Genomic DNA, 17,228 nt, shown 5'->3' with positions numbered 1-17,228 from the left:
ACGCGCTAAAAAAGCTGGCATTTTTGAAACGAAAATTGCGCCGTACTTCATCAACCGTTAAGTTAACAGCATACAAAGCTCTTGTCAGACCAAAATTAGAATATGCGGATTTAATCTGGAGCCCTCATCAAAAATATTTAATCAAGAAAATAGAAAGAGTGCAAAATTTAGCTTTGCGGTTTATATACTCCACATACTCGCGTTTTTCAAGCGTGTCCGTTCTTCGCGACAGGGCGAAATTGAAAAAACTAGTTCATCGCAGAATTGTATCTCGCATCAAATTTTTATATCAGCTGTACCATGGTCACTACAAAATAGCGCGTGAATGTTATTTACCCGAGCCCCCCATGCGCTCTGCTCGTACAAACCACAACAAAACAATTAAGCAACCATTAAGTAACCTTAACATCCATCAATATTCTCTTTTTCCCCATGCAATTTCACTATGGAATAAATTACCCGAAGAAGTAGTTAACGCTAATACAATAGAATCGTTCGTTCAGCTTTCAAATAACCTTTTCTTTGACCTCTAAAATTGCCGCAATGAGAGCAGTTTCTTTTGCGTTACGCTTTTTCATTGTTATTTTGTTTACGTATTGCACTATTGTACGTTCATGTTTATTTCTGTTACGTATAGTGTTACAATGATGTATGTACATGTTTATTGTGTTCTTAATTGCTAATTGGCAATGGTAATTTAAATTGTTGTATGTACCCACTCCTGCTTGGGCCCGATAGGGCCTGCAGTATTTGTAAATAAATAAATAAATAAATAAAAAAAAATTTCTCGTTGCAATGAACTTATTCTACTCAAGAGACTGCCGACTGCCTCACTTCTAGAGATCAAGGATGCTTCCAGCTCCTGCTTAGAAGCGGTTGTTTGGTGGACACTTCCGTTTGATGTACCTTGGCCTTCTCGGAATCCCTGAGAGTTTTCCTGATTTACAGCCATACTGACGGCGTTTACGCCTTGGGAGATTTCGTTTGGTCGGTCGGCTCGTGTGTTGCCATTTCTAAGCAGCAGCTCCAGAAGTGCCCTCATTTCGCCTGTGTGCTGATCTAGGACTCTTCTCAAACCTGTCAAAAGTGACTCGTCAGGTTGCCCAGTCTGCCCTCCTCGTTCTGGAGGGGGAGGGGGAGGACTTGTCAAGCCTGAACAGCCCGATCTGAGGTGCGCGCACACGTTGTTGCGAAGAACTGATGCCAAGCAGTCGGGGCATCGAGCAGAGTGACGTCCACAGTTACGCTGGAAGTGTCGGACGATGTTCGAAGCAGGCATTATGGCAGTACAACCATTTTCTTCATTCCAGCAGCAGTCCTGCATTCAAAGAGCTAAACATTAGTTATTGAAATTACAAAAGATACACGTGAGAAGAACAATAAAACATCAAGATGGGATTTCGTTGTCACCAATGGTATATTGATGATGCAAGATAAAATATAAATAAGTGTCTCCACCACCCTTGTTTGAGGAAGGAGACAGACGCCGAATTATAAATGACTCACGTTATATGAATATGACAAAGACCGGCACAACAAAAATTAATAAACGGAGAGATCACAATGTCAGAGGAGTCAGAGGTGTAACAAGAGAATGGAATGTTGCCGCATTTCCTCCGCAACAGTAATTGATCGGCACCGAACTTCGCTCAATTTTTTTTATTCTGCCACAAGGCACACAAGGCCTCCTCTCAGCAGAGTTGAACGAACGTTATTCAGTAGTCGACGAGTAGCGGATCCAGCCACAGCTCGAGCATTGTTCATTTCAGCGCAATTGCATTTCTTTCTTCAAAGGCGCTGCTTAAGGCTGATGGAATTGCGTCACCACCCTCTAGAGTAATGTGGAAACGTTAGTGATGTCATCCCTGTTTCATTGTGTGATCGTTGTGCGTGGTTTGAATTACCCGCGGGGTTATGTGCTTGGTTTTGAGGTCATGACCCTCTCGACCAATCCTAATTGTCTCGACACGCCGTAGCCGATGCCCGGTTCGCCGCTGAACAGGACCCCTTAACGGTTTCGCATTAATATTTGCCTTGGAAAGGCATTTCTCATTAGTGAATGCTTCCGAGACTGCATTTTTTAGGATGCTGCTCAGGCTTTGTACTTTACACTGGCAAATGAAGCAGTGCATGTAATCGGGCCAATATTGGAAATGTATTGGCAAAGGCCGGTCCTACAAAGGACTTGGGACAATTAATGGGACGATTACCTGTACTGCTTGGGAAAGGGCCCTATCGACGAGCCTTTAAATTTGGCTTATTGCGCAACTGTGCAGCTACTGCGGCACTTAAAATCGGGTTCAGCTGACTGGGCGCTAACTTCTAGACACCTTTAGCATAACCTGCACAGTGTCACCTTTAACGGAGTAACTGGAGGCCGCGCACTGCCATGTCCGAGCGCAAATCGCTTTGGGAACGCCAGATGGCGCCAAGATCTGAACAGCTGAGCACGCGTTGGCAGCATCTGCACAAACTGGCGCCTGCTAATTGGCGGTGGGCGGGCTCCTGGAACGTGGAGGGTTCCGGAATAATTTCGACCACCTGGGGACCTTTAACGTGCACTGACATCGCACAGCAGTGCACGTTAAAGATCCCCAGGTGGTCGAAATTATTCCGGAGCCTTCCACTACGGCACCTCCTCTTCTTTTCTTCTTTCACTCCCTCCTTTATCCCTTCCCTTACGGCGTGGTTCGGGTGTACAACGATATATGAGACAGATACTGCGCCATTACCTTTCCCGAAAAACCAATTATTATTATTAATATTATTAACTGCGGTAACAGTAACATGCTGCACGATATGCTAAAGTTGTCTATTTACTAACGGTCCACGCGATGCGTACAGTGGGAGGAAGCATGCCGTGAGACGGCATCAGCCGCTGCACCGAGTCTTTGGTGCTCATTATCTGTACACGTTTTTTTTGGTATAATTATCAATTCAGGCAATTCACTTTGAACTGCCAAGATTTTACATAATTTCCATTTGACTTTACAGTGATGTGCACAGAAGCCCACTTTAATAAGTTTTTTTCCTTATTTCTTAAAATGGTATCTCGTTTCTGTATAAACACTGCATGACGAACGAAATTTCGTCCAGTCGTCAGCAGAATTCTCTAGAGTGAACGAACGTCTCGACGTAGCGAAAACAAAGCGAAATTTTTAGCAGATACTTGGTTGCAAAGACTGTTTGCTTGGAATTAAAGGCGCAATGATACACAAATTGCCATGGCGGTCGAGTTGTTCCACTAATAGAACATCTTTGCCGCCTGATCGAAGGCAGGCAGAAAAGTGTGACGAATGCTGGAGAGCTCCGCATGTGGTAGAAAAAGGGAGACGCTTGTAAAAACTAAATAAGGTCTCATGTAATTGGACGAACGAGTAAAAATGAATACTAAATCAGGTTGGGAGCTGTTGGGGATAAGAGTTAATGAAAAATATTTAAATAATCTGCGATTCGCTGATGACATTGCCCTGCTGTGTCACTCGGGAGATGAACTGCAAAGCATGATCAATGATTTAGACAGGAAGAGCAACATTGACATGCAGAAAGCCAAAGTAATGTTTAACAGCCTAGCAAGGGAACAGCAGTTCACAATTGGACGCGAGGAGCTGAAATTGGTAACGATCTACTTAGGGCAGGGAGTGACCGGTGATCCGGATCATGAGAGGGAAATAACTAGGAGAATAAGAATGGGGTGGAGCGCATGTGGCGGGCTCTCTGGTCAATAATAGCAGTTTACCAATATCAGTCAAGAGAAAAGTGTACAAAAGCTGTATGTTGTTGGTGCTCACCCTCGGGGCAGAAATGTGGAGGCTAACGAAAAGGGTTCAGCTTAAATTAAGGACAACACAGCGACCCATGGAAAGAAAAATGATGGCAGTAACGTTAAGAGACCGCAAGCGGGCAGAGTGGGTAAGGAAACAATCGCGTGTTAATAACATCCTAATAGAAATCAAGAAGAAGAAATGGGCTTGGGCAAGGCATGTACTGCGAAGGCCAGATAACCGGTGGTCCTTAAGGGTAACGCCGTGGACTCCAAGAGAAGGCAAGCGTAGCAGAGGGCGGCAGAAGGTTAGGGGGGGGGGGGGGATGAGATTCGGAAGTTTGCAGGCATAGGGAGGGCGCAGCTGGGAAAAGACAGCGTTATTTGGAGAGACGTGGGAGAGGCCTTTGCCCTGCAGTGGGTGTCGTGAGGCTGCTGATGGCATGAGATGATTTGCTCTATTGAATTTCTGAGCTCGCCTGTCTCTATTGATTACTTGCAGTGTTCACATTTGCAAACCGACCACTGTGCATGGACCACATGAATCTGCCCAAGCAGCACGCCAATAACGGGCCACCAATGGCATATCATTGGCGAAAATTGACGCGAATATCGGCCATTCGTTGGCATTTAGGCAAATCGCAACTCTTTCCAAGCATGGCCCAACATTCCCGCCAAGATTGGGCTGATGTTCAACCAATCTGAATGCCAAGAATGGCCCGAACATCACTGCCAATATAGGGCCCTATATGGCCGAATAGTGGCCCCAATATGGCAGAATAGTGGCTCCAATATGGCCGAATAGTGGCCTTTCGGATACCGGCATTTCTTGGCTACCTCTAGGCATTTCCAGTATTTTCCGAGACCAGTGCAGAATTATCGCATGCATTTAGAGGTCCCGTCCGTGGTTTTCAATACCGTGGGACTTCTAGCTGTTTATGCAATTGGTTCGAACTCCCATTGAAATTTCAAAACTGCATGCAGTATTTTCATTGCATATGTATTTTGATTTGCAAACAATATTTCATGCACATTTTTTACTTAATGTCCAGCAGCTACCAAATGAAAAAAGCAAACAGGAATTTCAGAAAAAATATTGTTTTTTATTTTTCATGTGCCCGTGGGGCAACGATCAATGTGGCAAGGGTGCTGCGTGGGGTGGCTGGGCGTGAGGAGGAGGCGGTGGGGAGGGGGGGGGGGGGGTCAGGGGAAGGTGCAGAGCTTGAGTGGACCACTGAGGGGGACATGATAGCCATGCCTGGAAGGGTTGCAGGGCAGGAGGCTGAGGGCGCGCCTGGGTGGGGTATTGACCCAGCACAGGGGTTAACAGGTGGCGCTGAGCCCGAAGGAGTTTGTGGCTTCTCAGAAGGAGTGTGCGACTTAGGAGGCTCGAAAGCTTGGGCATAGCGCCTCTTTCGGCCGCCCCCTCGGTCGCACGCACCGGGCAGCCACCTGCCAATAAAACCCTGTGCTGTCAGTATGTCCACACCCTGCCTCTCGCAGATGGCATCTGTGCAAGGTGAGTGCGCATTAAGACCAAGAAATGCAACTTTTAAAACGATACACTTCCTGCAAGCATATGGAAATCCAAGTTCATGATTTGACACATGAAAACCACAAGTTACTGACACACAAGGTATCCCAACAAACAACACAAGGACTGTACAGTAGTGAAATGCAAAAAATTAGCTATCATGAAGACACTGCAGTCAACGTCAAAGCGGCCATTGCAGGGAAGTTTATGACAACGGATTACAATACGACAAATGGAAATGATTGGTTTGATTGAGGGCATCTGCTGCTTCTTTATGGAGTTTTATATGACTAAGACCCCCAAACTAATCACATAAACACAGCAACAGAATATTCATCAGCTGTTATAAAAAATTACAGTAAGATGCAGCAAGAAAATAGCTTGGAAAAACTTGTACATGTTTAAAAGCAGGAATCTCAATATTTCTAAGTTAAAAGCTACAGCAATTCAAAATCAGATATACCTGTTGCCACCCTGCACAGCTTTGTGCCAACGAATGGCCGTTTTCCTTTTCTCCCCCGCAGGCTGAATAGTCTCTGCACAGCCACCCCCATCACAGCACTCATCACATTCGCCGCCACCTCTTTCAGATTGTTGCCGCCCAGGCGGAGAAGCTGCTTCCTCTGAAAGGAAAAATTTGCAGTTGCCCAACGGTAATTTCACATAAAAAATCACATTCTATAACCACTTAACTTGTAGAACGCAATAGCAAAGAAAACGGTGCGACTTCCAAAGTAATCGTAGCATTCCTGCTACAACACAGCAGCAATTTAGTGGTTTTTTTACATCTCACGTGAAAAACACTTCTTACATTTTGACCACCGTAACAGCATCAAGAAGTTCAATATTAAATTGTTTAGCACTCGTAAGGGAATACTCCACGGAGATTCATGTCTTATGCATCACTACAGGAAAATTATGCAACTAAAATTAGCATGTACAGTTCTTGAAACTGTCCTGGTCGGAGTGGAGTACTGCACTTCAATTAATGAAAGGAATAAAAAGCAATAGCCTGGCAAAAGGCTGATCAAAGCTGTCTCCTTAATTGGAGAACAACGAATAATGTAAAAAATTAGCTCCGAAACAGCACTGCCAGTCAGTCGTCTCAAACCAATAATTAAAATAATTTGTGTGCCACCTTGACTCAGCCAAGCTTTGTGAACAAAATATAGACCAAAAATACAATTAACATTACACTACACTACCTTCATGATGCTCAATACTTTGATGGAATGTGCCACAAATAGTAGTAAAGCATAACATAGTCCTGTGATTAAATAAATCAAGACAGCCTTAAAATATCTCTTGAAAGCATTGTTAGCAGCACAGATACAGAACTCTGTAATTCAAACTTAAAGGTAACAGAGATTTTCGTCTGAATCATCAGAGTTGCGCCCTCATATATCCAAGCAGGTAAACCTTGCCTTAGTACCCCATCAGTATCAATGAAGAACTTGGTCATGTTGCCAAGCATGTGCTATATGTCAATGACAGCATATAATTACTAATCACAATGTTAATTACTCTTGTTAATTCTCGCCCTGTTTCCTTTGCACCTTTTCCATCAGCTGAAATTGTGCTATATACCCCGAGATGCAGCTGTGCTGTCCGTGTTAATTTCTTTCCTTTGCACCATCTTGTGCGCTTTGTTGCAGAGGTCATGAACCCTAGTTGATACTTTTAAACGAATATGCAATGTGAACTACAAGCACTGAACTAGTAGGAAGCTAATGACAAGAGGCCTGACCTACCACTGCCTGCCGTGAAAGCGGCAATGGGGATTAATTGCATAGTGCCTGCAGTCAGCTTATCGCCAAGGATCTTGATAAGGAGCACACGACTGCGCTTGGGAGCTTAGAAAGTGCATTAAATAGGGGCTATTCTGCTCAGCGATGATCCTGACCGTCAGCACTGGCTGGTGGGGAGGGCCAGCGCAGCAGCAGCAGCCAGTGGACTACCGGACTAGGCGGTCCACCCACATGTTCGGAGAACATTGAAGAAATAAAGACGTTTGTAATCAATCAATCAAACAATGCATTGATTTCGAATGTAAAAGAAGCAAAAACAATTAAGGCACTCATTTCGAATCAAAAAGAAGCAAATGTTAATTCTGTAAGGGAGTTTGGATTTTTCACTGTAATACAGGAATTAGACTTAGTATAAAGTAATTTATACAACTGTCATGTTCGGTATAAGTGGGCGCGACTGTTTCCGGAATTTTCAGTTGTAATAAAACAGACTATTAACAATGTCACAGTAACCCTACTATGTGCGGACTTTTCAAAATTCATCCATTACCACTATATTAGCTGAAAACTTATACAAGAACAGCATGATTATGGCTTAGGCATGGCAAGCATCTATTTCTGGGGGTCATATTTTTCAATAAATATCTCAACTACATTAGGCACCCAATAGACTACTGTAATAAAACAGTGAATGAAAAATTAAATTACCAGGGCAGCTGCTACTCTGTCATCTCTGAGAGCAGCTTCTGCCGCCTCAAAGTCTTCAATAGTGAAGGCTGGCAGCTGAGGGCACTGTGGCGGGAGGGAGCTCACGGGAGGAGATGGTGACCGTGTCCTCGGCTCTTGCCGAGCTTGCTTCAACCGACTCAGCCTCTGCAGGATTTCCCGCTGCTGCTGCCGTATCTCTGGCAGCAGCTGCAGCACCTTGAGCATTGTCGCTGAAACGAGCAAGGTTTCCAGTGAGGGCAGGCTTTCACAGCAGATGTATATATTTACACCTCATTGACGCAGTATGAGCAATATACTGCATTTACACGCTTGCAAGTCGACCTATTGTTTTCAAATTTGAAAATCCGAAATGAGGGTGTTGGCTTGCAATAGGAAATCAGAGCATGGTACCATAAATAAAGGGGAGACAAACTAGTATCAGGGATGATGCGGTAATTGAAATTTTATGTTTGCTCCACAGCTCTGCCCAGAATTTTATGCATGGTTCTTGAGAAGGATTTTTCATTTTCCTTTTTACTTTTAGCTGTATGCTCAGCACTATTGGGAGTGTTGATAGTTGATGAAAGGGGGCACTGTTCCAATTGCAGTGGAACTGCCACTCAGAACAGCAACGCTTGCAGGGAGTGCCGGTAACTGATGAAAAACTAAAAACAGCGCCATAACGACAGACGAGAAGATGGGCGAGCGCTGTTTTTGGTTCTTCAATGATGCACCAGCTCACTCTGTTGTTGGTTCTTCTGCAGCTGACAAAAGAGCCGATGCCCCGCACAGAGTTTCTCTGTGGCTGTGTGATGCATGTAATGTCTCCTGGCCACATATTTTACCAGTTTTTAATGCGGCGCTTCATCAATTGTGCTCAGGGCCAAGTAACGGCGCGTTCACACTTGGACATTCGGCAGCGAGAACGAGCGGAATCCGCTGCCGCGGCAGAGATTCCGCCGAAATACCCAGCGGTAAGCCTGATCGGTCCAGGACCGAATTCTGCCACCGGAAAAAAAATCCGCCGAATCCCGTCAGCCAATAGGAAGGAGAGTACGAAGTTCGGCAACAAACATGGTGACGCCCTTCGGTGCGGGACGCCTCGTTTGGGACTGAATTCGTCGCTGTTACTGCCTTTTTGAGCGCGTTCAATGCCCATAAAAGCGCCAAAGCTCTTTCGCTTCGTCTCATCTCACCCATAAAAAAAGTGTGAGTGATAAATGTGTTCTTTTTTTATTTTAGGTGACGATCCTTTCCTTTTTTAAAAAAGGCTTGATAGTGACCACCAGATGGCGCAACTAGGCTAATCTTATGTATTTAGAAGCGACAATGCTAGAAATGGCGTAACGTCTGGCAAAATAGCTGCATTTAGCGTAAGTAAGCGTGCATACAGTTATCGTACGTAGACAGCATGGATTAACCTCTTGCCATATCTGTGTACGCCTTGAGCAGACGACACACAGACGATGAGCGCAGACGAGGTGGCCGGGAAGTGTGAACGATGCAGTTTTTTCGGTGGCAGAAGATTTCGCTTGCTCTCTCCGACGAGTGTCCAAGAGTGAATGCCCCATAAGCATTCGGTGCTTCTTCACGAATATGTTCAAGATGGCTGCCATCCTTCACAGAACAACTGCGCACCTGGCCGCAAGTTTGACATATCAGAAAGGGTAATGCAAATGTGGTGGCTGCCTCGAGGAAACATATTTGTGGCTGTTCTACACGATGTCATGGTGAGGTTGTTTGTGAAGTGTGCGAGATTTTGCAGGACGATGAACTGCTGTGGAGGATTTCACTGGACGTCAGAACAATTAACACCCTCTGGGACTGCAGCATCGATGATGGTAATGTAAGCCAACACTGGGCGTCAACGTACTCTGCATTAAGCTACTAAATTGCCATTGATTCCACCACAAGGCACAGCTAAACACAAAGGTATTTGTTCTGTAAAACTGCTCTATCCCTTGCAGATCTAAATATCACAAATGCACCATGCACTGATAATGCCTTAGTTAAAAATAGCCGCTCTGAATACTGTTCCTTCTATGTACCACCCGTTTTCTATTCAGCTTGGTTGCCTTTTTGATTGCTGTCACATCATGGCAAGGATGAAAACAGCCATAATTAAGTGTATTCTTCCATTGTGACAACAGCTGCCATTGGTAGTGAGAAAGCACAGCAGGTTGGGCACATAAAAAATATATGCACAAAAACTAGAGAAACTGTATAGAGTACAGTGACCACTTTGCAGTCCTGAGCCACAATCTGTAATGTTTTGTTTTATTTCTATTGGTCTGTCTTTAAAAGGTTGTGGCTTTCTAGTAGGCCAAGAGAAACAACAATAACAGGACCAAAACCACAATCCAGAACCAAAAGAAAGAAATTAAAGGAAACAAACTGCTGCTCGCCGGGAAGACACACTGCAACTAGTTAGTAGGAATGAGATAGAGCTGTGGAAGTGTCAAGTAGCAAATTTTATCACCGCTTAGGTTCAGTACGACTTCTATTGGGAATTACTAGCAGCAGGCATATTTATACAAACAGTGGTCATTTTCAAAGCACACGTTTTGAAATATCCACCAGCTAAGTCTCCTTTAAGGCAAAACAGAACTTCTACCAAGGCCTGTTCAGGCTCATGCTTCAAAAAAAATAGATTCTCATCCTATTTTCTCACTGCATTCTCGTCTTTTCAGGCTCTTCATATACAAGTAAAGAAAGCGAAAAGCCTTACGATCGCTAGTCGCTTCCTCCACATCCTCAAGGTCGCCTGCAGTGGAGGCCGAATTAGCCGGGCAGCCCGCAGTGAAATCTGCACCAGCTGGTGTTGTGGCCGCCTCCGTTGAGTGGCTAAGCAGGGCTGAAGTTGCACACGAACATGAAGCATTAGTGTTGATGCAGGAAGAACGGAAAAATTACTCAGTACAACACAGGTAATGCTACAAAGATAATGCCAAAATGCTACATCAGCACTTCTGCTGAAAGGACACATACATATACACCGTAACTGCCTCGTACAGAATGAGCATTAAGCATTTATGAGCTCCCATTCATTAAGACAATGCTTGTTCAGGGTGTCATCTCATTCTACCAGATTTAATAATTTAAACTGCTCCTTTATTCTGGCAGACCCTCAAAAACACAAAAAGCCTTAACGAAGCTGTATGCTGCCCCAGCTGGTATCATGCTGCAAATTTGAAAGCACAAGAACAACTTGAATGAGAGAACAGGAGAGTTGAGTTGTATGCTACAGGTGGGATTAGCCTTGCTTATTCTGCTGGCAATTGATCCACCGTAGCGTCACTTATATGTTAACAACGACCTAAAACCTGTCGGATCTTCCCCACTATGCACACAGTCACTTATAATAGTACATATTCCTCTCCCGCAGTCACCATCTATGTACGCACTCACTCACAGTATAAAATAGTCCACTCCAGAAGGCACCATCTACGCACACATTCAATCACTGTAGACTATAGTCCGGAAACGGACTATGGTCTACTATAGTCATAGAACTACTATAGTAGAACCGGAGAGGACAAGCGCTACTCATAGCAGTTTATTCAGACATTTCTGATAGCAGCCCACCAGCGCAGCTGTAGCCAGCATCGACTTGCATAAGGTAATCGCCAAATGCCGAACAAGAAAATTACAACTCATCAGCATACAATCAAAGGATGGTGCCACGTGTGTACAATGTACGATGACACCAAAACATGTACTAAATAGTTACCATATTTTACTTGCACGTGGACAATTTCTGAAGCACGGTCACAGAGCTTTCGCTCACGCACTTATCACCCAAGCCATAAAAAGAGATGCTTCCAGTACCTCCTTCTCAAGTTCATTTTTTTTGCCTCATCCCACGATTACAATCCTGTGCAGTCCAGGAAAGCATTCAAGGCAGTTACCACAAGGAAGTTTTGATCCGCTGTCTGTTCCAAAAGAGTATTCTGGAAAACTTCATTTTTGTTTTTACTTTGGCCCTGGGATTTCCTTTAAAATGTCCTTGCAGTCGACACAGCACAGCTGTAAGTTAAGCCCAAACAAATAAAAGTACCCAAGGAGTCTTTGCTTCTGTGAGACTGCTGCGAACGGGTGATGCACCAATCCGCCTGCTCTGCCGGAAGCACACACTTCACTTCTTTCCTTGTGGTGCGTCGGTGATCACGGCATGCGCCTTTCTCTAAGGCTTCACCTCCTCTCTGAGCTCAGTTCGAAAAAAAGTAATGCTAGAAGTGCCTTTCAGTCGGTTGTGTGGAAGCTTGCTGCTCTGTTATCGGGGGAGTAATACGTTGTCATACGTGCAGTGATGTTCAGAAACGCGTCCAAACCAAACACTTGCAACAATGCAGGACAGAAACGCATAGATAACACAAAAAAATTGTATATATATGGTTTTGCAGGACTGCAAAACTTGGGAGTGGGGCAGGCATGGGACCTTTGAAAAAAGGAAACCGTGATTACTGATGCATCACAAGGAAAGAAGCGAAATATGCACTTTCACCCTAAGAGCCTGAATTATAACAAATGTAGGAGTAGCGATTATACTGCCATTTTTTTCCTGCCTCACGTGACCTGTAACCACATGTTGACGTCGCGGTCATTGTTTAGCTGCTTAAACTGAAGCCAAAACAGCACAAGAAAATGGATTGTAAAGTATATAGCAAAAATACCACACGGTAATCCATGTGTAACAATGCCTTACACAATATTTTAAAGATGAAAACACTACCCAAAAGGAAGGTATCTATATTCTTAATACACCGGCCAGTTTTACTGATGCACACTTTGCTATAGTTGAGTGGTGTCCTATAGGCTACACCAGCGCAGGAAGAACGTACATGTTTTGGTGCTTATTCTGGCAGCTAGTACGATAATATGGCTTTTCCTATACAAGTCTTCATAACTAACAGCTTACGTGGCACCAACCGTATGCCATACTGAGAAGCAATTATCCTCAGCTTATGAGACTGTGCAGTTAGGACATAACCTCATACTTTTCGAGATCAAAATATATGAGGTTCCAAGAAAAAAAGGTATTAGGTTACGCCCTACAGCACAAAGCTTTCATAGCCCGAAGAAAATTGCCTTTAAGTATGGCATACAGCTGGGATTTTTGTACGCCATGTAAGCTGTCGCAGCTATGCTAGACTTGTAGATGAAAGGCCGGATCGCCATACTGACTGCCGGAAGAAGCACCAAAACGTGCATGTTCCTTGCTGCACTGGTGTCATCTATCGAATACCACACAGGTGTGGCAGTGTTCATCAGCCAAATTGGCTGGTGTATTAACGACCGCCTCAGAGAGCGCCCACGCCCTTTGGAACAGGCGGTGGATTGAATCTGCCACTTCATTGTGGGGAATGCCACAGATGCTTCCCTGAAGTGCACAGGATTGCATATGGCAAAAAAAAACTGAAAGGGAGATACCGAAAGTGTCTCTTAGTCATGACTTACGAGGCTTAATGTCCCAAACCACCTTAGCTGCAGCAACTCAGTAGAGAGCTCCGATAGTTTCAGCCACCTAGTGTTCTTTAACGTGCACAGACATTGCACAGTACACGGGCGAGCATCTAGCATTCCACCTCCACTGAAGTGAGACCACTGCAGTCGGGATTGAGCCGGCACCTTTCGCGTCAGCAGCCAAGCACCTTAACCACAAAGCCATTGCGGCAATTTGTGTGTCAAGTGTGTGAGCGAAAGCTCTGTGACCATGCTTCAAAAAGAGCTGCTGTTCATGGGCAAGTCGCATATGGTTATTATAGTACATGCTTTGGTGTCAGCAAGCATTGTACACACGTAGCACTATCCTTTGATTACATTCTGATGAATTACAATTTTTAAATTCTCTCCTGCCTTTGGCAGTTACATTGTGCAAGTCAATGCTGACTATGACTTCACATGTGGGCTGTTAATGAAAAATGTTTCTGAATAAACCCAGTTATGAGCAGCGTTTGTCCCATCCAGTCCTCTTGTCCCTGTCTTCTGTGCACTTTTAAATTTTCAGTACAAAAACTATATTCTACCTTCCATCCTTTCCTTGAAAACCGTGAAATGCTAAACTTAATGACTCAATTTTTACAGTACCTCACTACAATTGCTTTTCTCGGCAAACCTATCGTTGCAATGTTCTTTTAGGTGCCTTTTAAAATTGCCAGTGTCGCCAATGTAAACACTGTCACATTCGGAACACGGGACGCCGTAAACAACGCCAGGGTACATTTTTCTCAGAAAGAACGTCTGACATCAACCAGCGCATGCTTCAGTCTTCTGAGGGTACAGCGCATGCCTACACAGGTGTGACTGGTGATTTTAAAGGGACCCAAAAGAACATTGTAACAACGATAAAAACCAAGAAGTGATCACTAAAGCTACCGCCTAACACTCTGTATCAACTGGCCATGACATCGTCTAAGGATAAGGCACACGTGTTGACAACTGAAAGAATCTGTTCCGTTGCCTTCACCTCAAATTGTTCTTCAGCCCTTGAAAATAACTTCTCCCTCTTTAAAGGTTTTCAAGGACTCGCATGGACTCTGTGGTAAAGGGGTTTTTGCTATGCAGGAAAGCAGACTTAATGCAGTTTTGCAACAGGGTCTTAATTGAGCTCAAATTCATGAGTCACCCATATGCATTTTTTGCGATCACTAAAAAGCAGGCACGGCTAGAGGGTGGGTGTCGCCCCTTTCTCCCATGTGATATTACCATAAATTCACTAAGCCATAACTGAAACAATGCAAATCTAAAGACTAGACACAGATAAAGGCTTACAGGATGGTGATATCCGCCGGGGTGGCGATGGCAGCTGGGGTGGTGGGGATGGCAGCCTCAGCGGCGATGGGAGCCGGACTTCAGGCCATCCGGACCTTCATTGCCTAACTAGAAAAATGCAAGCATATTTTGAATATGCATTATTTTACAAATGTTTAAAAATTTAGGATTTTCCACTTACCAGAAATTGCAGAGCTTTCGACTGCAGAGCTGATCTCATATTTTCTAGCTTTTTTTTTTCCGCATTCTTGTATGATGCTACAAAAGATTAGAGATCAAACATCCAACTAAAGTGAAGTCCAACCTAAAATTGCTGCTTCACATGAAAATAAGGCAAACTTTTAATGCAACAATTCCTCGATATTACTTTTAAAGCAATAATTCCTGGCTATTACAAACACAAACACTTTACAGTAGGCATCTGGGGTTGAACATCTTGAAGCAGCCTGTGGACTATGAAAGGAAATGTAGGGAAGGGATGTAGATTATCATGTGACCTTGGTGGCCAAGCACACAGCCTCTGTGGTAGCATCAGTGGCCTTTGCTGCATATGTGGTTTATTTCCTGCTAGGCTAGAAGGTGGTAAACGATGATGCACGACAGTTTTCCACTAGAATTTGTACGCACAAGGTGCCACAGCTGGTAAAGGGCAGGGTCAACTGGAGGGACATGGGAAAGGCCTTTGTTCTGCAGTCAATGTAATTAGACTGATAATGACAACTACATATGTAAAGAAATTTTCTGCATCGATACCGATCAGTGGCACAAATATTTCCTGTTTTTATATCTGGGCAGTGTGCCGATAACATATGAGTATGTGAACAAAAACCTGAAGTGCGGCAGTTTTGATCGTAGTATATAAAGTGTCATGCATGCTAAATAATGATGCCGTTTGCGTGGTCAGCACTATTACTACAAGTTTTCTCTGATTGACAATGATATGCTATTTTGCAATTAGTTTATGCTCAGTATGCATCCTTCTGTGATGCCTCTATCACTGGCCTGTTATTTACATGCAGCAGTAGAGGTCCGGGTTGCTACAAGGTAGAATGCACATGCTAAAGAAGTCTGAAGAAACAAGCTATTAATAGCACCATTCCTTGTGCATGTGCCACAGAGGCAAGAGGCAGCTTAAGTATTTGGAGGATATAAACTTGGGTGCACACATACGCCCCACTGCTAGCCCTATCTGTTGCACCAGAGCCTGTAGGCCTTCAAAGTGTACCTCCAAAGTCGTAGTACATGTCAGCATAGTGTGACATTCCGTGTGTGCTGCGAGGGTCCACGTTCGACGGCGCGGCGTAGACGGAGACCCGTGACAGCGGCATCATCAATTGCCCAGCCATGCTCTTTGGGTGACGACCAGAAAAACCGGTCCCGCCGCCGCCCCGGGGAAACGGGCTTTGTCCTCCCCAATTTCCGGTTACATTCCAGGACAAGGGAGCTGTCAGCGGGCCAGAGCGCGCCGTACCACAGCCGACGCTATGCGAAACCGCGAAGACGACATTCTTTCCCTCCCCCCCCCCCCCCCCCCCTTTGTCGTGGGCTATCGCCGGGAAGGCACCCACAGCTTCCCAGAAGGGCCGCGACGGACACCTGTCATGGCGGACAGGCAGTACTCGCCAAGAATGTGGAAAGACAGGCGCTAGTGAATTAGCTCCGAAGAGAGAGCCTGTGTATACTCTCACTTGAGAGAGAGTGGTGGCGTTTTTGTTGTTTATTTAGTTTGTATTGTTAACAGACTCTGGGGTCGAGGCTAAGCCCAGCCCAAGGGGTGGTCCCCATCTCGCATGTTATTTTGGATTGGAGAATTGATGCTTTGGGCGGGCCACTGGAAATGACCGCCCTTAGTCCTTTGTTAATCAAGTGCTTAAAAGCGCATGTAAACGGATGCAGTTCAGTCTGAGCTGGGGCTCCATGCTTAGCATGTAATGTGATGCTACTTAGGCACTAACCTGCCCGGTCGATGAGTAAAGAAGTGCAAAGTTTGTTCTGTTGTAAAATTATGCTCTGCTGTCATCATCTACAAGCTCGCCTCCTGTTCATCTTCCAAGCCGAACGACACTAGAGGAAGGGTTTGTGAACCATCCTCGAAGAAACGGACGACTATTGAAATTCTACTGCAAGCACGCTCAGGACGACATCGTTTGCCAAGAGGGCCTTCAGCGCCGAAACCCGTCAGCGTGCAGCTTCTGCCAGCAACCGCTCGAGCCCAACTCCGGAGCCACTCCATCGCCCCCATGAAGTCGTCGGCACGTAAGCTCGGACGCCCCAGCCTCTGATGTATAACCTTAACCATGTGTAATTATTGAATATACCTGTTTGTTTAAACTGAGCCATACGGTGTCTCTTTGCCTCTCCGTCCCGTGTGGACCTGCGCATTATGGGGGTCATCACACTGGTGTCAGAAGTGGGGTCTCAAAAGCAAATGTCCTCTGAATGCTGTGACATTCATGACTTCAAAATTGTAATCAAAAGGGAATCACGGGACTGATTGTGGGACTTTTACCCCCATTTGAGAGGCTTGAGGCACTGGAGGGCTTGAAAAAAGAAATGACTGTATCTGAGGGAGCTCCCACTCCACAGCCGTCGCTCGGAGCAAGCATGCTGGCATTAGGAAGCGTCATTCCGACGTTTACGGGAGATAAGACAGGGGTTCCAATCTGCGATTTCTTTTCCATGCTAGAAGAGATTGGGAAAATGG

At 45.0% G+C, this 17,228-nt stretch overlaps 1 protein-coding gene across 1 annotated transcript; it reads right to left on the bottom strand.

The window, feature by feature from the left end:
- Positions 1-5,315: 5,315 nt before the first annotated feature.
- LOC144103560 (uncharacterized) lies at positions 5,316-15,768 on the bottom strand. The gene is made up of 4 exons (XM_077636247.1): positions 15,750-15,768; positions 10,482-10,607; positions 7,754-7,983; positions 5,316-5,920 (listed from the first exon to the last, which is right to left on the bottom strand). The coding sequence occupies exons 1-4, from the start codon at positions 15,766-15,768 to the stop codon at positions 5,735-5,737; spliced, it is 561 nt and encodes a 186-aa protein (XP_077492373.1). The 3' UTR covers positions 5,316-5,734.
- Positions 15,769-17,228: the final 1,460 nt, after the last annotated feature.

This window comes from Amblyomma americanum, chromosome 9 (genome assembly GCF_052857255.1).
Source record: "Amblyomma americanum isolate KBUSLIRL-KWMA chromosome 9, ASM5285725v1, whole genome shotgun sequence".
Taxonomy (NCBI): domain Eukaryota; kingdom Metazoa; phylum Arthropoda; class Arachnida; order Ixodida; family Ixodidae; genus Amblyomma; species Amblyomma americanum.
This window is presented reverse-complemented; position numbering and strand designations above follow the sequence as displayed.